The sequence below is a fragment of the Populus euphratica genome, unplaced genomic scaffold (genome assembly GCF_000495115.2).
Source record: "Populus euphratica unplaced genomic scaffold, PopEup_1.0 scaffold2.1, whole genome shotgun sequence".
Lineage (NCBI taxonomy): Eukaryota > Viridiplantae > Streptophyta > Magnoliopsida > Malpighiales > Salicaceae > Populus > Populus euphratica.
In genome coordinates, this window is record NW_011499846.1 from 6,085,919 (window position 1) to 6,109,935 (window position 24,017).

The 24,017-nt window shown below is 33.5% G+C and overlaps 3 protein-coding genes and 1 long non-coding RNA gene across 9 annotated transcripts; 3 read left to right on the forward strand and 1 right to left on the reverse strand.

Annotated features, from left to right (window-relative positions):
• The first annotated feature begins 413 nt into the window (after positions 1-413).
• On the forward strand, positions 414-23,013 carry LOC105135514 (uncharacterized). Its single transcript, XR_844188.1, has 3 exons — positions 414-425; positions 14,495-14,502; positions 22,894-23,013. It is a non-coding gene; the product is annotated as an uncharacterized LOC105135514 (long non-coding RNA).
• On the reverse strand, positions 1,019-5,303 carry LOC105135474 (serine/arginine-rich splicing factor RS31). 5 transcript variants are annotated; one of them, XM_011040367.1, is made up of 7 exons: positions 5,148-5,303; positions 4,932-5,064; positions 3,722-3,834; positions 3,362-3,591; positions 3,002-3,256; positions 2,072-2,146; positions 1,019-1,145 (listed from the first exon to the last, which is right to left on the reverse strand). In XM_011040367.1, exons 2-6 carry the CDS (start codon positions 5,038-5,040, stop codon positions 2,104-2,106), a joined length of 750 nt encoding a protein of 249 aa, XP_011038669.1. In that variant the 5' UTR covers positions 5,041-5,064; positions 5,148-5,303; the 3' UTR covers positions 1,019-1,145; positions 2,072-2,103. The 5 variants fall into 5 exon arrangements, with proteins under 5 accessions (XP_011038669.1, XP_011038662.1, XP_011038677.1 ...); XM_011040360.1 differs by lacking the exon at positions 1,019-1,145 and adding an exon at positions 1,875-1,948; XM_011040375.1 differs by lacking the exon at positions 1,019-1,145 and having other exon boundaries at positions 2,089-2,146; positions 5,169-5,227.
• Positions 1,406-1,957, forward strand: LOC105135506 (calcium-binding protein KIC-like). Its single transcript, XM_011040402.1, has one exon. The coding sequence runs from the start codon at positions 1,478-1,480 to the stop codon at positions 1,853-1,855; it is 378 nt and encodes a 125-aa protein (XP_011038704.1). The 5' UTR covers positions 1,406-1,477; the 3' UTR covers positions 1,856-1,957.
• ECA2 (ER-type Ca2+-ATPase 2) lies at positions 13,948-19,654 on the forward strand. 2 transcript variants are annotated; one of them, XM_011040339.1, is made up of 8 exons: positions 13,948-14,309; positions 14,830-16,364; positions 16,452-16,573; positions 17,348-17,626; positions 17,708-18,091; positions 18,347-18,456; positions 18,529-18,757; positions 18,938-19,654. In XM_011040339.1, the coding sequence occupies exons 2-8, from the start codon at positions 14,897-14,899 to the stop codon at positions 19,499-19,501; spliced, it is 3,156 nt and encodes a 1,051-aa protein (XP_011038641.1). In that variant the 5' UTR covers positions 13,948-14,309; positions 14,830-14,896; the 3' UTR covers positions 19,502-19,654. The 2 variants fall into 2 exon arrangements, with proteins under 2 accessions (XP_011038641.1, XP_011038651.1); XM_011040349.1 differs by having other exon boundaries at positions 13,948-14,205.
• Positions 23,014-24,017: the final 1,004 nt, after the last annotated feature.

A 24,017-nucleotide genomic window follows, 5' to 3' on the forward strand; every position in this document is an offset into this window, starting at 1 on the left:
ACTGATATTCAACTTCGAAGATACGAAAAAAGTTGGAAAGATCTTCACTCCAACATGTAGTGGGCAAGCAATTAGCATATAATGATTCGAAAGGAGCATCAAAAATTAAGAAAATTTAGTTTCAAACCGAACTGTGCAAACTTCTAGATGACTTGGCAAGGATCTCTCACCATCAAATTCAGCAAAAAATAAAATAAAATTATTGTTTATGGATGTTGAAAGGGTCTTAGGCTCTCAGCTGGGAGCAAGTCTTTATGGGAATCTCCCCTAATCTTATGTATTCGATAAGACAAAAAAGAAAGAAAAAAGAATCTTAATTAGGGTTCAGTCTTGACGGAGAGCAAGCACACATGATAAATGATTCATTAATTACTAGGGGAAAAAAAACTCGTGGATAGCTTTAAAAATTATAAGTTGGAAAATTGGTTATGATAAAGTTAATGGATTGATTTAGTCTTAACGGAGAGCAAGCACGTTTTTATTATTATTATTATTATTATTCTGCTTTAATTTTCAAAACTAAAAAATTATTTTTGAAAATCCGAATAGTTCGAGAACATAGAAAAAAATGTTTTATTTTCTTTCCCTTCTTGGCTCTTGTGATATCCTTCTTAGAATCCCGGCAAATCATTTATATTAAAATAGTTTACATTAATTGACGAATAATTTAGCTTTAAGGAGAAGAAATGGAGTTCTTGACAAACAACTATCTTTATCTCTTGTTTTATCCGAAATAGTTTTATATGTGTGTGCTTATCGTTTGTGTAGTATGTTATTCGCTTGGTTATATGTCAAATATTCTGCAAAATCGTTGCTTCTCCTAAGAAATTCTGACAGCATCCACAATTTACATGATAAGGCATGTGCACGCTTCCAATGGTCTAGTGCGTGCGTTAGATGCTGGAGTCAATGACGAATTGGATGGAACATATAAATCATAGTATTATAATGGACAGAGAACAATCAATGGAAGAATCCAAACATCAAATTGTTAGAGTGGGGGGAGAGAACAGGAACCTTCACAGAAGCACCCCAATCGGACATTTTAAGCCAATTCATCCCATCAATTATTAAGTTTGCGTCTAGCCGCAGCCCACACGATCCTGTATTCCCCTCAAGATGAACCTTCCTAGAAACTTATATTCCTGGGAATAAAATAAGGGAAAAATCTTAAAATGGTGGCACCACCACACAACATGTAAAACGCTGAGCTGCCAATTTCTAGATATGTGTCCTGACCCATGAATCAGACCGTCCATTTACATGAATACTGGATGGATATCAATGTATTTGATGTGTTTTCTTTCTTTTGAGCTTCATTAGAAACTGCCCAAATGATATGGGACCATATCGAAAAAGCAATGACACTTTCCATGCTTATAAAAGGTCAGATAAATCTGCCAACCTTAGCTCATCCCTAAGGCTTTATATATTTTTCCACGCCCAAATATTGTCCTGAGTTTTCTCATCAACAGAAATGGAGAAGGGTCAAATTGGGATGAAAACTGCAACAAGCAGCGAGTACCAGGATTTGTTACCGGTGATGGCAGAGAAGCTTGATGTAAAGGCTTTTGTGTCTGAATTATGTGGGGGCTTTCGTCTTCTGGCGGACCCCGAAAAGGGGTTGATTACATCAGAAAGTCTGCGAAGGAATTCGGCCCTGCTAGGGATGGAAGGGATGAGCAAAGAAGATGCGGAGGCTATGGTGAGAGAAGGAGACCTTGACGGAGATGGAGCACTCAATGAAACAGAATTCTGCGTTCTGATGGTGAGACTGAGTCCTGAGATGATGCAGGATGCTGAAACCTGGCTGCAGAAGGCACTTGAACAGGAACTAAGGACATCCTCACCCTGATTTTTCCTGTTGTATTAACTTAGAAGAAGGTTGTCTCTTTCATTATGTTGTACGAGCAGGTTGTAATTGATGAGCGCAATGAACTTCATTGTACTGCATGCAGGAATACATCTACCCTTAACAGGAAGTGCTCTCAGATTAACAGATCCGGCCACTAACTGAATGAAAAGAGATGCTAAACGCAGTAACAAGTGACACGAATACACAATCACTCACCTTCACGTAAACTACTCACGGTGAGGTGATGATCATGTGGGTCTCCAAGTTCGTATTCCACGCGTGCATTGTTCACTGAAAATGAAAACTCAAAAGGCTTTTATTTTAGGCACATCAAAGAGGGGGCAGGTGAGGCTAGCCTTCCAAGCAAGACAAATAAACTTCTAGCAGGCGAGGAAAGCAGGTAAGCTAACAATCCTAAAATGCTTGGATAGGACGTTGGATAATGGACAGGTTTGTCTTCTCTTAAAAGGCCATAAACTAAAAACATGCAGGCATGATAATTGAGTTTTAAAAAAAAACCGCCCATGAACTCAACGGAGAAGTGGGAATATAATTTACAATTCTTTTAGCCTAATCATCCATCCAAGGAAACGACTTACTAAATTAATTGAACATCCAGCTTCCCAACTACATAACCAAAAAACAATTTTGAAGGCATCGGCGCGGTTTGACAGAAAATCACCATCTATTAATAGGAATTTAACGAGGATGATGCCAGAACTTAAGAACATCGCCGTCTATTATGCGGCCAATGACAAACCAAATTCGACCAATATCTCTACTTTGATATAAAATAGACAAGTGTCCCAAATTGTAAATCCATGAAATCTACACTGGAGAAGAAACAACATATACTATGCCAATATGCACTTTTCTACGGATCTTAAGCTATTGCAATTACACGAGATGGTGCAGTGAAACAAGCAGAAAGCTTCCCATCATTCCCCGTGTTCTCGATCTTCAAACTGGTGTTCTCGATCTTCAAACTGGTGATCGACTGTAAACATACATAAGAAAACAAGACATTGAAAAATATGCGTTCCTCTGGAAAAGATGAGAAGATAAGCTTCAAACAGCAGTGCTGTTTCTTGGAAAAACAAGCGAAAAAAAAAAGAGTGGAGAATCAGTTCAAGTGGAAAGCAATACCTGCGGTGTCTGCCATACTCAGGGCTTCTGTTCCTACCATAATCAGAACTTCGGTGCCTGTCATGCACTGGATCATTGTACTTATCATAAACAGGGCTGTGACCTCGACCATAATCAGGATTTGGCCGCCTGTGATGAGCTGGACTCGGCGACCTCCCATAATAACTTCCTCTTCGAGGACTATCATATCTGTCACCCCTCTCACTGTCATCTCTCAAAGCATACTCAACAGAAACCACCCTGTCCAATATCTTGCTGCAGAAATGTAAGACGTTACATTATGTTAATCATCTGATCTAAAAAAGAAAAATATAACCAGGCCATTTTAACAAGAAACATAGTCAAAAAATGTTGACTAACGTCATGTGCGTGCACTGAAGAGCTTTGGTAGCATCTTCTTGTGTCTCAAACTGCACAAATGCAAAGTTCCGTCGAATTCTGACATGAAGAACCTCTCCATAACGCTCAAAGTGTCTTTTTATGTCCTCAACCCTTGTATGAATTGGATCAAAATTAATAACAAACAGGGTTTTAGTTGGCCTCTGGTTCACTGTCGACCTTGGTCCATCTTGATGCCGACCACGTTCACCCTAGCGTATTCATGATATAATCAGAGAACAAAATAAATCTCAACCACTTACAAAAAAATATAGCAACAATTTGGGGAACACGTGGACAAAACATTAGATTAAAAACTAGCAAAGTGAGAACAACATATACCCTAGCCCACTCAACAGAAAGCCTGCGCCTGTCATAACCGAAAGGTATATTGTCAAGTCCACGTATAGCATCTGCAGCATCACGGTCATCCTCGAAATAAACAAAAGCAAACCCTGCAGCAAAGACTCAAATTAGAGACAGGATAAGTGATGCATGGCCTACGAATTAAATCCACTTAACCAGGGCACATCAGCCAAATCAGGATTCCTTGTCCTGGTAAGAACTTGAAATTTATACAACACCTGCAGAATACTTGATGGGCTGATGCACATAGGGATGCAGATTGTGGAAGCGTTGCATGATGAACTAAGTGAAGATGTTGGCATTTAAGAGTTTAAAATCCAAAGTTTCACGCTGAGATGTCATTGCTAAGCATGCTTCGCCATTCAGATAGCACTAGTTCAGAAATGGAAGGCATGGCAAGACAGGTTTCAATTCATCCTCCTATTATCAGTAGTGGTAGACAAGGCATAGTAAATTGACCGAGATCATCACGACCACTCTTTTGAAATGCATAGTTAGGGCGGTGAGGTGGGTGAGTGACAGATGATCGAGTGAAGAAAATACAGTATGATTCCATCTGTGAGTGGAAGGAGGAGGAGGGCAACAAGCATGAAAGTTTCCAAGCCACTACAAATGTTGGCGAGCCCAGATAGAAGCTCAAATTTCCTTAGTAAGAGTTCCTGCGTCAAAACAAACACTTAATATGGAGGTGTTCTCCAGAGAAACTTCAAATTGCCCATTTCCGCTTTTTTATTTCTAAATGGATTTTTAATTTGAACGCAATCACCACTACTCAAGTAGTCATATATTTTGTATCCCACAAACTGATTTTCAGAATAACTATCCAGTCAAGAATTAACACAATAGCCACCCAATCCCACTCGAAACCAAAACTAGCAATCCCTTGGAGAAATCTCAAAACTTAGCTCGAAACAAATCGTTCATGACACAATAAACTACAGTGTCAAATTCCAAAAAAAAAAAAAAAACCATCGGACCATGTATCAACATAATTTCACAAGGAAAAAAAAAATAGTTAAATGATAATCGAACTTGATATGCAAAAAACCAATAACTTCCATTCTTTCCTAAGCCACAGCTCAATCATAAATAATATTATTCAACCACTTATCAAACTCAATTACAAGTCCTTCCGCATTTCATCACCAAATAAAGTAATAACAAATAAAAAAACAGTACAGTTTACCAGATTTCATGTTAACTCGCTCCACCCGTCCGTACTTTCTGAACAAGCGCTCCAACTCCGATTGCCTCGTCTCCTGCTCAAAGTTTCCAACGAAAATTGGCCGCGCCATTCCTGCAAATCGATTCGCCCCTAACTAAACACCAACACAGTCGAAGACTAATAAGAACCCTAGAGGCGAGATTTATTTAACGGAAGGAGAGTGATCGGAAACCATACCTGAAGAGGAAGAGCACTTACCGTGTTCGTGATGATAAAAGGAGTAAAACCCTCGAGGAAACAAGGAATAATTGAGTAGGGCTTATATAAATAGAAACCCGTAATTAGACTCCACCTTTAGATTTTCCTTTCCACTTTTTCTTTTTTTTCGTGGTGCCACCTGCCAACTACTTCAGCCCTGGAAATTAAGGGTATTTTTGAGATATCAAGTTGATGATATAGAAGGAAACAATGTTCGACGTGAAATAGATATAGGAAGGGATAAAGCCCGTTGGGTTTATTGAAGAGGTAATATAATCAGGCCCACTGGACAAATAAAACTCAGTAGAGCTGGTTAAACTAAGGCCATCTTACCTTACCTTGCCAGGTATCATTTTGATCAGACTCTCTCTTGCATTCCGGGTGTTTGTTTACGTGACTATGTGTGTTTTTTTTTTTAAAAAAAAGGTATTTTTAAATTTTTGGATATATTAATATAAAAAATAAAAAAAATCATTTTAACATAATACGAAATATTATATTCATAAAATCTAATCCATGTTTCAAAAATGATCTATTGTTAAGAAAATTCACAAATTATTAATCTATTTGTCTCGATGACTGCTATAAACAGGTGCGGACCTAAAAAAATGAAATTAAGGGTCAAGTTAGAAAAATTATTCTGGAGATTAAGATTTTATTTTATTTTTTTATTTTTTGAGCTAAAATTATAGATATTGTTAAGGGAGGGAAAAAAAAATTCCTTGTCGGGGGGTCACGGTACTGCCAGCCCCTTTCTCCGTCACTGGCTGTAAATTACACGATTATATTGAAAAAAATTATAAATAATGGAAATGAATTGGACTTTTTTTAACAATTCCGGTAGCCACGACGCAAGGGAATTCGTGGCCGGAGTAGGGTTGAGCTGGAGAGGAGAACAATTCAAATAACCTGGAGAAAAAACTACAGACAGCCCCTTAAGCCGTTTATAGCCGTTATCAAACGACACAATCCACCGGAGACGTTATTTTTCTTCTTTTTTTTTTTCTTTTTTAATGAATAGTGGGGTTAGGAGTAGACTTCTGTGGAGGGATGGAATTCCGGGAAATTGCGTTGCAGAAAGGATAACGGTCGAGGTGTGGATGGGAGGTCAGATGAGCAAGGACAAAAGCAAGACTGCCTGGATTCTTTGAAAAGGGTGGTCAATCAAGATAACTTTTGAGTGTTTCTTTTGACCATTGTATGTGTTTATTGGATAGGACATTGTCTCGGGGTTGATATAATGTTAAAGCGAGTGGTTGGATTGGATTTTAAAAAAAAAAATAGAACAGTTTTTTAAAAAGATTGGTGAAATAATAACTTTTGCAATTATTTTTTTTTTGAAATAACATATTGACATCTTATTACTAAGTGTTACTATTTATAAGTATGATAAGATAATTGTTCTCCTTTATAATAATATTATTTAGTAAGTATTGTGCTTTTAAAATTCGACAAAATGAAACTTCATTTATCTAATTAAATTAATTGATCGGTTTGGTTCAATTATATTAATTTATTAATTATTTTATATAAAAATCATAGTTCAAAGAATTTTTTTTTCAAAATACATTTTATAAGTCAAAATATATGAGCCTTCAGACTTAAAAATAAATAATAATTAATCTCAAAAAATTATTGTTCACACAATAGTTGTTCTTTGTTTTTCAATGTTAATGATATAATTAAACTTGCAATAACATGTGATTTCGAACAGTCAGATGTGGATATACCATAGCTAAACAAGGATCAGTCCTAAACAGATTATATGGATAGTCTAGCAAATTTATTTTATGGTTCAATGTCAATGATACCATCAGACTTGCGATAATATGTGATTCTGAACAGTCATATGTAGGTTTGTTATAGCTAAATAAGAGTCAGCTCCAAATATATTACATGGATGGTCTAAAAGATATATTTTATGGACAAGTGAAACAAGTTTAGACCCAATAGAAGGTTGGGTCACGACAGGCTAGAATGACGGCTTAAAAGGATGATAATTTTTTATTCAATTGTTGGATCGCGGTCAAATTTTTATAGGAGTTTTCAAAAGCTATTTTCTTTAAAATAGTAATTGCTTTGCTACATAGACCATCGAATCTCTAAATATAAAAAATCTCAATGAGACACTCTAATTTTAGCATTTTTTATATTTTTCTTATTATTTTTTGAACCATTCAACCAATTTTAATAACTATTATAAATCAGTTATCAATTAAGCTAAATAATTGAAGTTTCATCTTATCATGTTTTAAAAGTACAATAAGGTGAAAAGGTGTTACTTCACCCAAAAGATTTGCTCTTATGTTAATTCATCAATTGTTTTGATTTTATGTGCTAATTTTTCTATTTATCTAGTTGGGTTATGGTAGTTTTTGTTTTTGAATGTATTTGACCATGCCGAAAAAAGATAGATACGAGCCCATAAGTTTTTTTATTCAATTATTTTTTAAAAAAAAAATGATTAAAGAATGTTTTGAGGATAAAAATATGTCTGCCCATAAGTTTTTTTATTCAATTATTTTATTTTTTAAAAAAAAATGATTAAAGGATGTTTTGAGGATAAAAATATGTTTATTAAGATTTTAAAGATGTTGTTGAGGTATTTGGATGAGAGTTATGTTTTGAGCTTTTTTTAAAAAAGAATAAAAATAAAAGAAAAATTGCATGGACTTGACCTTTTATATCTAACAACTCCTTATCTTTTTAAAAAGAAAAATTATTTTTTTAATTAATATAATTTCTTTCATTTCTTCAAAGTGCTTGGTTAGTGGTTTTTTTTATATATATATATAATATCTTTAAGAGATTATTGTAATTCATTCTTGTATTTTTTCCTTGATAAATTTCATATAAACTAGTCGTATTTACATTATACATTTATATAACAAAAAATCATAAGTATTTAGCAACCGACACAAATCGCAAGGATATATCTAATAAAATAAAAATTACATACAAGATAAAATATTTACATTTGTAACTTTCTTTTACTTTTTACTAAGATATTAAAGTTTCATTTTACTTTTTAATTAGTAATTATATTTTTTTTATTCATTAGTCAATATATAATTTTTATTAATTGTATTAAATACATGTATAATATTTTCATTCCTCAGTTAGCAAATTTCACGATGCACAAACAACATATTGATAATGCCCGGTACCTCCTACTCTTAGGTTTAAAATTGACTTAAAATATACTACCTACAGCATAACATCGGGTCGTTGGCGAATATCAATCAACAGGCAAATTGAAACGAAACGAATTAAAATCCAAGTGTAAGTGCAAGTACAAGCAAGTTAAAAGTGTAAAAGTTTTAAAATTTTTTAATTATTTAGGAATTAAAAATGAAAATAATTAAAAAATATAGATAAAATTATTTTGTATCGTTTTAATTCATGATTTATTTTGGGTTTGTTTAAGATTATGTTTATGATTAGAGTTCAAAATGTTTTTTATTTAGAAAAGCATCAAAATAATATTTTTTTATTTTTTAAAAATTATTTTTGTTATTACTATATTAAAATTATTCAAAAATATTTATAAAAATTAATTTTTAACAAAAAAAATTAATTTTTTTAAAAATACAAGTTGGATCGCGTTTCTAAAAGATCCGTAACTCGTGATCTATCGAACCGATCAATGACCGACTTGTATATGCATTTAAAAAAAGTAATCTACCGTATATAAATGAAGAGGAAAGCACGTTAAAATTATTTAAAAGAAAATAAAAAGAGAAAAAAATTAAATAATTTTTGCTAGGAATATCGGTTGATGGAACCAATTAACTTTGTGTTGGTTCTGTAAAAATATATAAATATAGCAGGAACCCGCCTATACGCTAACCCGTAAATCAAATAATCCAACCTAAGACATTTCATTCTAAACAATATATTTTATTTTTCAAGAGATTGGAAAATCGGCTTTTCTAATTTATATTGGATTTAAAACACACAATAAGAATAAGAATAGCGTTCCTGCATGCTATGTTAAAATCTGACTTTTTATTAAAAAAAAATATTTTTCTGATATTTTTAAATCATTTAATCATATTAATATCAAAAATAAATTTTAAAAAATAAAAAATATTATTTTAATATATTTTTAATTAAAATACACTAAATAACCGCAATGATAATAACAAATACTGGTCTCTCACGAACACCATTCACTAGGCAAAGAAATCAGAATGTAAAACCTTCAAATTAGAAGTCTTCACCGATAATCATATCATTTTCCAAGTCTCATGCGATTCTACGTATGCTCATTGTCAGAGTAGTCCCCCTCCACAACTGGCATTCTCCTTTGCTAACAACGAAGCAATTCAACAAATGCATAAACAATCACGAAGGGAATGGAAGAGATCAACTAAAAAAAGGGGAAAAAGAGGCTATAAAATATGAAGGAAAGCAACACGAGCCATGAAAAATAATCGAGCATGACACTATCTTACACTGCACTCCTTGTTAGTTAAATGAAAACCGGCGAAGAGAAATTATTGGAGATTATAATAGAGATTTTTTTAAAAAATAGCTGTTATTGAAAATATATTAAAATATAATCTTTTAAAATATTTATACATATAAAATATAATAATAATAATAATAATAATTTGAAATGAAAAAAAAAATCAAAACAAAATTTTGTAGAAATAAAGGTGTACCGTAATGATATACACCACCGAAGGAAACCCAACGAGGCGACCGAGCAAGCTGAGCAAATGGCAGCATTGCTGTCTTTGGATTTCGGATGACGGCATGATGCAGTGCTGGCAACTTTTGTTGCAGGTGAGAGCAAAATGGAACTTTCCAGGAAGGGGGGTTATGCTTTAAAAGATTGCTGATCATGATTATGTGCGCATTAGCTTCACAGCAAAAGAGAAAATACTAAATTAAAGCGGCCGTGCTGTTCCAGTGACACTCTGTCGAGCAGTCTTGCTCATGTTTCGATAACAAAAGGTATTGCCAGTGCACACCTGTTCTTTCACTCTCATTGGAGGTTTATATATATACACACACATTTTAGATGGATGCCTCCCTGAATTAGATTAAATTATTTTTTAACACAAAAAAAATATTTTGACATTCTAATATATTTTTAGTAATTTTTTTAATTATATAAAAGTTGATATGAGATGACATAATTCGTTTGATGTATTTAAAGTCAATTCAAATTATCATTAAAAAAATAATTTGATTTATAAAAATTCAAAACAATATATTTTTTAAATTATAATATTAAAACTATAGCATATTTAATCAATCTAGATCAATTTGAATTAACCTACTAAATTTTCAACTTGATTCATGAGACTACGGTAACTTTATGTAAAATAAATCAAAACAAATTATAAAACTTAATTCTTAATCAATCCAATGTTAAAAGAATGAAATTTAAAAAAAATAATTAAAAATAACAAAATAAAAAATAATATGAGTTAACATTCTAAACCCGTGACTCGAGTTATTAGATTAAGATAACCTTGTAAAAAATAAATATAAAAAATAACTTTAGTTAATCCGAGTTAACATGTCAAACCTGTAACAAAGGTTATGAGAATGTAATAACCTAGTAAAAATCAAATCAAATAACAAAATATAAAGTTATGAGAATGTAATAACCTAGTAAAAATTAAATCAAATAACAAAATATAAAACTTAATTTTCAATAAACTCATTGTTGAATGTTAAAAAAAAAAATTCAATCTACAAATAGGACATTGTAAAATTATCCGAGTCTACTCGGGTTAACCCACAAAACATGTGAATTCAGTTATTAGATGAAAATAACCTTATAGAAAGCAATTCAAAATAAATCATGAAGCTAATTCATAATTAATTTCATGTTGAAGGATGAAATTGAAAAAATATCAATTAAAAAAACTCGAGCCAGCTAGGTTGGCCCGTTAAATTCATAACCCAAGTCATGAGACCTAGATAAACTCATACAAAGAAAATCAAAATAAATCATGAAACTTTATTCCCAGTCAAATCAATGTTGAAGAATGGAATTGAAAAAAAAATATTAATTAAAAAAGACAAAAAAAAACTTGATTCTGTCAAGTTCACCTATTAAACTTGTGATACTGGTTACGAGATTAAGCTAACCACTTGATCATATAGTTAAAGTGGAAACTTGTGACTTATAATCAAATTTCTAATTTTGTAAAAAATATAAAATATGGTGACATCATTAGAGAGAGGTTGACCAAAAATTGCAAACTCGTCTGAGAACTTCTTGATATGAAGAATATAATCAATGACAGAGAAACACTTTTTTATAGGAATGAGTAGCTAAGTTTAAATATGAACAATGCAGGCCTTTGACTAGAAGGAGAAATTTTGTTTAATAAACAACCACACGTCCCCAGATGTGTCAAAGTTAATAACATGGGTAAGAATACTTTCAATAAAAAAAAATCATAAAAGTGCTAAAAATAAGATTATCATGTTATATCAATTCTAGATAAACAAGATTTGAAGAGGAACAAATATAAATACTAAAGGATAAACTTTTTATAACTGAAAATAGTTTTTGAATAAAACCATTATCATAGTCGAATACATCTTAACCCTTCAAATATAAAACCATTTGGGCTTTCTAGAGAAGTTGATTGTCATAGTGAAGCTTGACTATGACCATGCAATACATAATAGTAAAGGTTTAGAATTGAGATGGGTTTGAGTTCTAGTTGGAAGATACAAACATTGTAAAAGATATGATATTAGTCAGGATGATTATGATACCATAAAAAGATTTTATAGTTCTAGTCATAAAAGAAGTTTATCTTGTTATTTTCTTTATAAGCTTTACAAGAGATATATAGTACGAGTTTAACAAGAATTCAAGATTTCATATTTAAATTTAAATACAATCTATAACTCTCTAGTATCAAATATGCTTTTCTTCTATCATATCCTCATTAACTTAGTTATGTATTGGACTTAGCCTTTAACAATATATACGCGTGTTTCATGTTTAATAGGTAGCTTGAATAAGTTTCAAAACTAAATCTTTTTTTTTCCTCTCTCTCTTTTATTCTCTTTGGTCCATCATAGATGGACAACTCGAGCTAGATCCTTCCATCTCGCATAAATCCATCCCGACATAGCCAAGAGCTAAGGATAAAGTTTTTATTACAGGGACTCTCATCATACTTAATTTTATTATCAATGTCTTTACTTTTCAAAAGGTTATTACAACCCTTTATATATTAAAAAAAAAACTAAAAAACCCTAGCAATATTATATAGAACAAAAATAAATTAAAAAAATTATAACCTTCAAATAAAAAAAAAACTAGTAACCACAATACTACAAAATAAGTAAATGAAAATAGGAAAACATAAAATCAATCAAGAAAAATATGTATTTTCCTAAAAAGGCTCCCGTATCGATCTTTCCAAGCTAAAAAAAACTCATTCTCGAGTTTTGATTTCAATTAGCATCCATTCTCCATCACAAATATATATTTTGCGTGTGGACCACCCCATTATGGACTTCTAATACTTTTGCACGGGTCATCCTATTCCGTGTTCCTAGCATTACTATATACTTTTATACAACTCATCTTGTTATGGGTTTTATCATCATGATTTTCAATAACAACAACATCTGACATAGGTAAAAAAACAACACATTATTTTTTGAACATATATTTTTTAAAGTCATCCCTTACATGAACACATCATCTTGTGCAATTTATTTTGGTTATGATTATTCAATATTATACAACGACTAACTATCAAAAATTGTTAATACATATCTTTTACTATCTTTAGCTAAATTCATGAAGAATTCTTAAGTTTTGATATCAAATGATATATCTAAAAGTGAAGAATAAAATATTTGTTATAAGTTAAACTCTTAAAAGACTATAAAATATAAAAATAAATAAAATTAATTTATTTTGATGAGGAATGTCACTCCAAAACATTTTCATAACATTTACAATAACAAACTAATTGTTACACGTTGAAAACAAAAGAGCTTTAAAAAAGAATGAACCTCTATATTATATTTTTCAATTTAGGTTTAACAAGATATTTGATATTGAAATTAATTTTTTATTAAAATTTAATTTTTTTATTTTAAATTAATGTTTTAAATTTTTTTGAATTGTTTTGATATAATGATATAAAAAATAAAATTTAAAAAATAAAATAAAAATATAATTTTAATACATTTAGAAAAAAACAATTATTTTTAAAAATAACATCTACTACAACATAAAAAAACCAATAAATTTCATAGGAATCCACTCCTCTTCCAATTATTAATCTCCTATTTTTAAGCGAGTGGATATGATGACAGTTATCATGCTTGGTGCAGCTCCATATTAATGAAAACCACCTGATGAGCCCACGTCCCGCAAGACGTCAGTGTCCTCGTGTGCCCCATCCCACTTGTGATCCCTCAGAAACTTCCGGGCAAATACACATACACATACGTTCGCTATCAGAGACCGACAAGTTCCGGATTCCTTATACGTGTATGGTCAAAGACACGACACCATTCATTATATGCAAATTACAAACTCCAGAAGGTCAACCCTGCAAAGGTAGAACTGTCATTCCACAACCTTTTATAAGGGTATTTAAGTAAAAAAAAACGGTTTCCATTTTCAAAATATTTGAACTGCCCGTAGTGGAGGAATTTAAAGGTAGAACTGTCATTCCACAACCTTTCATAAGGGTATTTAAGTGAAAACAAACGGTTTCCATTTTCAAAATATTTAAACTGCCCGTAGTGGAGGAATATTAAAAGCGAAGATCCCAAAATTCCAAAACCACCCACCATCCCTTTGATTCTTCAAAAGGAGGGAGAGAGAAAGAGACATAGCATGTAGTCCTCAAAATCAAGACTGGATTAAGAAGAAGAAGAGTCTTGATCACAATTGTGGAATGTCTGACTGGCTCACTCTTTTCCTATTCCTTTCTTTATTTGGTGTTTCCTCAGAGAACAAAGAATTTTTCTTTGTAGCCTTTGCTTTGTCTCCAAGCCAACTTTCTTGTATTTAACTTAGCATTCAAAGGTTCCAATTCTGCTTCTCCTCTTTATGCCTCAGTTTTTACTTGCACTATAAGTTTGGAAGATTTTGTTTTCTTTTGCTGTCCAAATGGATGTTTTGATCCACGGGTAAGATTTACAGTCTACATTTGATAACGATGATGGTGTTTCTTTTTCTTTTTTCTTTTTTTTTCTTTGTTGTAAGTTGTTTTGATTTTACGAGTCTTTCTGTTTATTTTGGTTTGTTGGGGGTACTGTAACTAGTTAACTACAACTCTTCTTTTGGTGGGTGTATGACAAGACAGTTATCAGAGGGATTTTCGTTTTGGGTGGTTGGGTTTGGTGTGCTGGAATTATGAACCTCCTGCTGCATATTTGAGTTATCATGCTTTGAGCTATCATGCTTATTGATTGTTCTTTTACCCCTCCTCTAGCATGAATTTTTAGTGGTTAGAGGGGGGAAAAAAAGTTTTCAAAGTGATTTTGGTTTGTTATACCTATGCTTTTAAATTAATGAAGTTGCATGCTTTATTCGTGTTTGCGGCTATATTCTGTTTATCTGTAGTTAGAAATAGTGAAATTCGTTTCTTTCTTTTTTTTTTTCCTAAACTGGCTATTGGATTTGACTATGTAATCAACTGTGTTGTAGGATTTTGAGGGAAGTTAGATAAAGATTTTTGGAATAAATTAAAGTTTTGGAGTTGAAATTGAATTCGATGGAGGAAAAACCATTCCCTGCATGGTCATGGTCTGTGGAGCAGTGTTTGAAAGAGTTCAATGTGAAGTTAGACAAGGGTCTGAGTTCTTATGAGGTTGAGAAGCGGCGAGAGAGGTATGGTTGGAATGAGCTTGCTAAAGAGAAGGGTAAGCCCTTGTGGTGGTTAGTATTAGAACAATTTGATGATATGCTTGTAAAGATACTCCTGGTTGCAGCTTTTATATCATTTATTCTAGCTTATTTACATGCGGGTGAGTCTGGGGAGGCTGGATTTGAAGCTTATGTGGAGCCACTTGTTATAGTTTTGATTTTAGCCCTTAATGCTATTGTGGGGGTGTGGCAAGAGACTAATGCCGAAAAGGCTCTTGAAGCCCTTAAGGAGATGCAATGTGAATCTGGAAAGGTTTTAAGGGATGGGTACATGATGCCGGACTTGCCAGCTCGAGAGCTTGTCCCTGGTGACATAGTGGAACTGCGGGTTGGAGATAAAGTGCCGGCTGACATGAGAGTGGCAGTTTTGAAGACATCGACTTTGAGAGTTGAGCAGAGCTCATTGACTGGAGAGGCGATGCCTGTTTTGAAAGGCACTGCTCCCATATTCATGGATGACTGTGAGTTGCAGGCTAAGGAAAATATGGTTTTTGCTGGCACAACTGTTGTTAATGGGAGCTGTATTTGCATTGCTATAAGCACTGGGATGAAAACTGAGATTGGAAAAATTCAGAAGCAAATACACGAGGCTTCTCTGGAAGGGAGTGATACTCCACTGAAGAAGAAGTTGGATGAATTTGGTGGCAGGCTTACAACTGCTATTGGGTTTGCTTGCCTCGTTGTATGGGTCATTAATTACAAAAATTTCCTCTCATGGGATATTGTGGATGGATGGCCTGCAAATATCAGATTTTCTTTTGAGAAATGCACCTATTATTTCAAGATAGCTGTTGCCTTAGCTGTAGCAGCAATTCCAGAAGGCCTCCCTGCTGTAATCACGACTTGCTTGGCTCTGGGTACCAGGAAAATGGCACAAAAGAATGCAATTGTGAGAAAGCTTCCAAGCGTGGAAACTTTAGGATGCACAACTGTGATTTGTTCAGATAAAACTGGGACTTTGACCACCAACCAGATGTCTGTAACAGAGTTCTTCACTATGGGTGGAAAAACTACTACTTCTCGAATTTTTCGTGTTGAAGGAACAACTTATGATCCTAAGGATGGTGGAATTGTTGACTGGACTTGCTATAATATGGATGCTAATTTGCAAGCCATGGCAGAGATATGTGCTGTCTGTAACGACGCTGGGATCTTTTGTGACGGTCGTCTTTTCAGGGCTACAGGTTTGCCTACTGAGGCCGCTCTAAAGGTTTTGGTTGAGAAGATGGGTGTCCCAGATGCCAAGGCAAGGGAAAAAATTCGGGATATGCAGATTGCTGCAAACTATTTGATTGATCGTAGCACAGTGAAATTAGGTAAGCAGAAACCTGAACATATTTATATGATGCAAGTCGTGCGACAGTTATGCAGTTTTCTGTCTTATTAACATTTGGTCACTGTAGGGAGCTGCGAGTGGTGGACAAAAAGATCGAAAAGGCTTGCCATATTGGAATTTGATCGCATTCGTAAGTCAATGAGCATTATTGTACGGGAGCCCAATGGACAAAATCGACTTCTTGTTAAGGTTTATTAATCTTCTTAGCTGATTTTGATGAAATTATGATCACTTCTCGGAGTTAGTGATTAACTTGTTGTCTCCGACATGTTATCTAAATAGTGATAGGAAATTGAAGTACTTATTTTAGTGCCTTTCGTTTCGTTACTGGGAAACTCAATTCACTTGAAACAGGAGTTAATCTACTAAAAACAGGTTCCTGATTGGTTAAGCTTGAAAACCTAATGGGCTTGAGAATTAATTATTAGCCAGCATGAAAAATGCAAATACAAATCCTGATCAATACTAGAAACTAAGGTTGCAATGCTTGTTGGTCGTGTTTCATTATTAAAGCTACTGGAGTGTGCAAGGCATCCCTAATTTTTTTTTTATCCATCTAAATTGGATTAATTTCTGGCTAACTGATGCATGGTTTAATGGTAGCCCAGTCAAGTTGAGGTTTCATTGAATTGACCAATCTTGAAGTAATTCTTCAGTTATATTGTTTTCCAATATATTATTTTAGTGCTTGATTTTAAACATGGTAATACTTGTTTTACTAATGATGAAATGCATCTGATTAACAGAAAAAAAAGAAAGAAAAAGAACAAGAAGAAACAAAATTGCATCTTAAGATTCTTAACTATTGATTGGAGAGATTTGCTGAATTTGACAGTGCCAATTTACAAAACATGTTTTTATCAATGTTTTTCCTGCCAGTGGTGTTTTTGGTCAATAGCTTGCTTCAATTACTGATTTCATCTACTGGTATTTGGAGATGAAACTAATTTTTGGGATCCGCAGGGAGCGGTCGAGAGTTTACTGGAGCGCAGTTCACATGTGCAGCTGGCAGATGGATCTGTTGTTCCAATAGATGAACCTTGTAGGCAGCTATTATCTCTGAGACTTTTGGAGATGAGCTCTAAGGGGTTGCGGTGCTTGGGACTGGCATATAAGGATGACCTGGGGGAATTTTCAGACTACCATGCTGAAAATCATCCAGCACACAAGAAGTTGCTCGATCCAGCTTACTACATGTCCATTGAAAGTGATTTGGTTTTTGTAGGAGTTGTTGGCCTAAGGGTGAGTATATGTTGCAATCGTTCTGTTTAACATCCATTATTGTAAGACCAGTAATGTAAAAATAATTTCAATATTGAACAGGACCCCCCACGTGAGGAAGTGCACAAAGCAATTGAGGATTGTAGAGGTGCTGGGATTACAGTTATGGTTATAACTGGAGATAACAAATCTACAGCTGAGGCTATTTGTAAGGAAATCAAGTTATTTGATGAAGGTGAAGGTCTCAGGGGAAGAAGTTTTACTGGCAAAGAGTTTACTGCTCTTTCCCCTTCAGAACAAATGGAAATTTTGTCCAAGCCTGGAGGGAAGGTCTTCTCACGAGCTGAGCCAAGACACAAGCAAGAAATTGTGAGGATGCTGAAGGATATGGGCGAGATTGTGGCAATGACTGGAGATGGTGTCAATGATGCACCTGCACTTAAACTCGCAGACATTGGAATTGCCATGGGAATAACGGGAACTGAGGTAAGTTGGTCAATCATTTATTGGGGGACATGGGGATGCATTTCTCACTTGTTGCCTTCATACTGCCCACCCCACTCTGGGGAATGCATGATGCAACATCAATGCTCCACTGCTGTTCGATTTCCATTCATTAAGCAAAGTTGTACTCTTTAATTACAGTTAACAAGTCAACTTTCATTTTTTTTTTTGTTTTTTGAACTGCGTAGGGAAAGATCTTTTGGCTAACAGTAACACCTGCCATTTTTACCAATACAGGTGGCGAAGGAAGCTTCTGATATGGTTTTGGCCGATGATAACTTTAGTTCCATTGTTTCAGCAGTTGCGGAGGGTCGCTCAATTTATAACAACATGAAAGCTTTTATCAGGTACATCTCTTTGTTGATCTTTTCCTTCCAAGTTCTGTTTTATGGAATCTGTATATATTCTTCAATCTGCAGGTACATGATATCATCTAATGTTGGAGAGGTGATATCCATTTTCTTAACTGCTGCTTTGGGTATACCAGAGTGTATGATACCAGTACAGCTTTTGTGGGTGAATTTGGTTACTGATGGCCCTCCTGCTACAGCTCTTGGTTTTAATCCTGCTGATGTTGATATAATGCGGAAACCACCCCGCAAATGCAATGATGCCCTCATAAATTCCTGGGTCCTCTTCCGCTACCTGGTAAATCATTTTCAGCACTCTAGTTCATTTTGATCTCATAAAAAGACTTTGACACTTGCTCTTTTATGTTCGTCCTTGTTTGAGGAAACAACATCAATTTCTTTCTTTACTCCACTTAGTGAAGAAAGTCTCACGTTTGTTTTCATTGAATAACACCATTTTAACATCTTTGCGATTCAGGTCATCGGTTCTTATGTAGGAATTGCAACTGTTGGAATCTTTGTTTTATGGTATACCCAGGCTTCTTTTCTGGGTATCAATCTCGTGAGCGATGGGCACACACTGGTTCAACTCTCCCAGCTTCGCAACTGGGGAGAGTGCCCCACATGGTCAAATTTCACCGTGACTCCATACCAGGTTGGTGGGGGACGCATGATCGCCTTTTCAAACCCTTGTGACTATTTCTCTGCTGGCAAAGTGAAGGCGATGACCCTGTCACTTTCTGTGTTGGTGGCGATTGAAATGTTCAATTCCCTAAATGCGCTTTCTGAAGACAATAGCTTGGTTACGATGCCACCTTGGAGGAACCCTTGGCTTTTAGTGGCCATGTCAGTCTCATTCGGATTGCATTGCGTTATACTGTATGTTCCGTTCCTGGCTGATGTGTTTGGAATCGTTCCATTGAGCCTGAAAGAATGGTTTCTAGTGATCTTGATTTCAGCGCCTGTAATTCTAATTGACGAGGCTCTTAAATTTGTTGGAAGGAGTGGAAGATATAGAGCTAAGAAAGAGAAGATAGCGTGAGTGACCACTATCAGTTTTCGAGGGGTGTCCTCGACAGTGGGGGGGTTGTGTTCATATTAAATTCTTTAAAACCTTTTTCTTTTTTTTTCTCTGAAATTATGAATTTCTCTTCCAGTTTAATGGAAGGCATCATAACCACTCTCATTTTTCTTCGTAACTAAAAGGAACAGTGACTGTGCTTGCGCAATGCAAGAGTAGTGAATCCGAGGAAACAAGTTTCTTCTTTCTGAGACATTTGCCGTTTTTATTGGTGTACGAATAAATCCAAGATGTTGTATATCGTCCCTATCATTATCCAATGTCTGTGAACATCTGGGTACGTTCACAGATAGGAAATGTCTCTATGAGGGTTAGTCTCTGCCTTATAGTCAAGGTTAATAAAGAGTGATTTTAGTTTTTTTATAAAATTAATTTATTTTCAATCTTATCCTTTAACTCTTATTTTTTTTTTTAAAAAAAATGGTCTTTATGCTTCTTTTTTTTTCACTTTTTTGTCTGTGCGGTTATTTAAATCCTATGCTTATAGTCACTAATTTACATGTTAATTTAGATTAACTTTAATTTATTTTCATTTTTTTTTTTAGTTTGATCATTCGATACTTTTATAAATACATGCCTAGAGTTGATGGTGAAAAACCAAATACAAATTGAGTAATTAAGCTTGTTCGTTTCCTCTAAAATATGTTGATATACAAATTGAATAATTAAGCATGTTCGTTTCCTCTAAAATATGTTGATCTAGAGTGTATATGACTGCCCATCTTGTGGTAATGCCATCTTGTGAAAAAATGTCATGACATATGCAAAATTCAATGTTTTCGATTTATAAGTGGATCCAAAACTTGGAAATTCATATCTTGATGCCACCAAAATCTTGTAATCTTCTATTCAAGACTTGAGTTTGTGAAGAAGAGTTTCGGATCTAGGTTCTCATCATTAAGACCAATAATATAAGATCGGGTCCTATCTGTTTGAACAATCGTTCCAAATGGTCGGCTGTATCCTTTTCACTTTAAGACTCAGGTAAGGTGCACTTGTTATGTTGAAGTGGTTTGTTCACAATGACCAACCTGGGACGCTGATGAAGAAGATATTGCTCTTGAATTCCTCTGAAAAGTCACATAAAAGAAGGTAAGACATAATTAATATGTTTTAGGTGTTCTGTACCATACGTGGGAATCGCTTCGTTACTCTGTTAAAGACTTTCAAGTAATGATGAATTGTGCATGTAAATCTCGAGCCAATACATTAATTTATTTCAATCAGTAACAATTGAACAATTTTGCTGAAACAAGTATGCATATGTATTTGCAATTCAACATGACAAAGACGGGAGACAGACGAAAAAAGAACACGAACATTGAAGAAAGACAGACAGGAATACTACACAAGAAGAACAGAGACACACACAAATAGGGGGGAAGAAAAACAGAGGAAAAGAACCTGAAAAAAAGGAAGGAGAGAGCACAATAGAGAGAGAGAGACGAAGACGAAGACGAAGAGAAAACCAAAGAACGGAAGGACCTTCGGGGCTTCCTTTCAGAAAACTAACAAAGGAATGCCTATTTTCCGTTAAACAGAAAATCACCGAACCAGACCAAAAGAGGAGAGAGAAAAAAAAAGCAGCAAAAGAGGAGAGAAAACCAGAGAAAAAAACAGAAGAGACGAAGAGAGAATTGACTGGAGAAACAGAAACAGAGAACGAAAGAAGAAAAGACGGAAAACAGAAAGGAAGTCAAAAACAAAAGCTTCGCCCAACAAGAAGCACCCGTGGATTCTCGTCCCTGCAAACCAAGTAAGCCGTTTTCGTTTCCTCATTGCATTTTTAATTACCTTCTTCCTGTAGCAAGCATGCCTCCTGCAAGTTAAAAAAGAGAGGGAGAGGAGCCGGGTTACTAGCGTAGAACATTAACCGGGCTGGGCTGGGCTAGATCCAGCTATACCCCTAAAAAATCACAAAACCCAGTTGTGGTTGGGATGGGCCTGGCCCTCAGGCCCAGCTGACCAGACAAGTTTTTTTTTTTATATATAAAAAATTATAGAAAAACTAGTGGACGCTTTTGAGTTTATTTGTGAGTTCTTTGTGTTTTTTTCAATGATTTGACTGTATATTTGATTTATAAATTTTATTGTGAAATGCAAAAATGACATGCAATACATGTCTTTTTTTTTTAAATATATATGTATGCTTTGCGTTCAATTTATTTTACCGGTTTATTCATTAGCATTGGAGTTATGAATACCATATTTTTTTGTGTTACGTAATATTTACCAATGCAAGAGTTAAAAGTATTTATAATTGAATATTCACTGGCACTAGAGTCAAGAATATTACAAGGAGATTATCATAACATCCAACAAACTCTTTGTAATTTAAAGCAAAACTAGTAATTTTTTTGTGTTACGTAATATTTACCAATGCAAGAGTTAAAAGTATTTATAATTGAATATTCACTGGCACTAGAGTCAAGAATATTACAAGGAGACTATCATAACATCCAACAAACTCTTTGTAATTTAAAGCAAAACTAGTAATGCAACTTGTCTTAGGTAGGACACTTAAAGAGTGATAATATCTTTTTTTTTGCATAATTAATCCCAAACCATAAAATATTTGTTAACCAATTAGGGTTCTTAATGACTATAATATTAGGTGAAAACTCTTTAAACAAAACCTTTTTCTATCTAAGAACAAGATATAATATCTATTCTTTTTTAATTTATTTTTTAAAAATCACCACAATATCAAATGCAACACGCTTTATGAAAAAAATGATAGGAAATATAATGACTCCAACACTAGACTATTTGTTTGGCATCAATAAGATATGACAAGATCCATTTCTATAATCACTCTATCTAGCATTGGAAACGAGAAGTCTTATATCTTGATACAGGGGCTTTTTGTAATTATTTAATCATCATTATGCTACTAAAAAATCAAGATAAAATTCATTTTTAGTAATTACTTGTCAAACGTAGAATAGTTTTGTGTGATTTCAAGGGAATAAACATTGAATTTCTTTATAAATAAGAAGACTAATCATGAAGTACATTCAAATGAGCAAGTATTCTAGCATAATTATGCTATTAAGTTTTATGACAATAATTATAATTCTTAATCCGAATATTGGATATGATTAAAAATTTACCTCCCAATATAATGTTCAATATTGGAGTACACTTTCATCTCAATCGGGATTTAAGAAGGTCTTGTAATATAAGTTAGAATAGGTTACATCAATTTTGTTATTTACTTTCTTTTGACTTGTGGACTTTATATTTAGAAAAAATCCCTTTCATACAAGAATGAAGAATTCAGAATAAAAAATTATTCATTAACTAAAAAAGAATAACCACTTAGAGTAACGAAACAAATTATATTTGTCGAGAAGTGCAAAATCGAATCTTATGATATGTTGGGAATCTCTTATGATAATCATCCACATCTGAAACGTATCTTAATGCCGGAAAGTTAGATAGGGTGGCCTTTACGTAAAGATTATATTTCAGTAGATATGCCTATGTATTATGTTTATAGGGTTATACTTTACTTTAACTTTCTTTTTTCTAGAATTTTAACTTTAACAGAAGAATTCATTTACTTGACTAATGCAACGCAGTCCTCGACGGTTATGCTATAATGCTATTAAAGCCTATATGCGATGTATAGACTCTCGCAACCATGACATATTTACTTGAGTATAACCATAATTTTTTCTAAAATAAAAATAAAAAGAAAGGAAATATGAGAATTTTTTAGTTTTACAAGTATCTTTAATGGACTGCAACATTATTTTCAAGTGTAGTAAGGATTTATTAATGTTTCAAAAAAATTTTTTATAAGAATTTCTTATTCACCCTAGGTACACATGGAAAAAAAAACCCATACCATATTTAATGTTAGATTGGTTAGCTTATTTTGAAAAGTTTTCTAATCTTATAAAGAAAGTTAAAGAAAGACAATAAATGTTTCCATGTTTTGAGATGATTCTTTAAAGCTATAATTAATTATTTACATATGCAAATATCTTGATTACGTGGTCAAATAACTCACAATGAAGATGATACAACTCTCGAAAAGTCAAGAAATCAGGTTTAATAGAAGTGTGATATAATAAAAAATTTTTTTTAAGGCGAAAAGTCAAGAAATCAGGTTTAATAGAAATGTGATATAATAAAAAAAAATTTTAAGACACCAACACTATTAAAATAAGAAACCCCTTCCCAACGAATATCAATTCGCAAATGAGAAGTATAAGGAGGACACAAGGTCAATTATACTTTAATAAGTCAATTTATTCTTTGTCCCAACAAAGAATATGCATTACTTAACATAAAATGTAAGTTTATTTTATAAATCCATGACTCTTGAAAATTTTAGCTTACAAAACCTTATGTAATAGCTCAACTAGCAATCCTAAAAAACCTAAAACTTATGAGCTAATATTTATTCACTTACAGTAAACCCAAAGTGTGTTAACTAAGCCCAAACAATGAAGAAAATAATAAAAAT

Coding starts and splice junctions, on each gene's coding strand:
- LOC105135506 (XM_011040402.1), top strand. CDS start 1,478: ATGGAGAAGGGTCAAATTGGGATGAAAACTGCAACAAGCAGCGAGTAC.
- ECA2 (XM_011040339.1), top strand. CDS start 14,897: ATGGAGGAAAAACCATTCCCTGCATGGTCATGGTCTGTGGAGCAGTGT. Junction 16,365..16,451: donor TCGTAGCACAGTGAAATTAG/GTAAGCAGAAAC, acceptor TGGTCACTGTAG/GGAGCTGCGAGTGGTGGACA. Junction 18,457..18,528: donor AACATGAAAGCTTTTATCAG/GTACATCTCTTT, acceptor TTCAATCTGCAG/GTACATGATATCATCTAATG.
- LOC105135474 (XM_011040367.1), bottom strand. CDS start 5,040: ATGGCGCGGCCAATTTTCGTTGGAAACTTTGAGCAGGAGACGAGGCAA. Junction 3,592..3,721: donor TTTCTGTTGAGTGGGCTAGG/GTATATGTTGTT, acceptor TGAATACGCTAG/GGTGAACGTGGTCGGCATCA. Junction 3,257..3,361: donor CTTCAGTGCACGCACATGAC/GTTAGTCAACAT, acceptor ACATTTCTGCAG/CAAGATATTGGACAGGGTGG.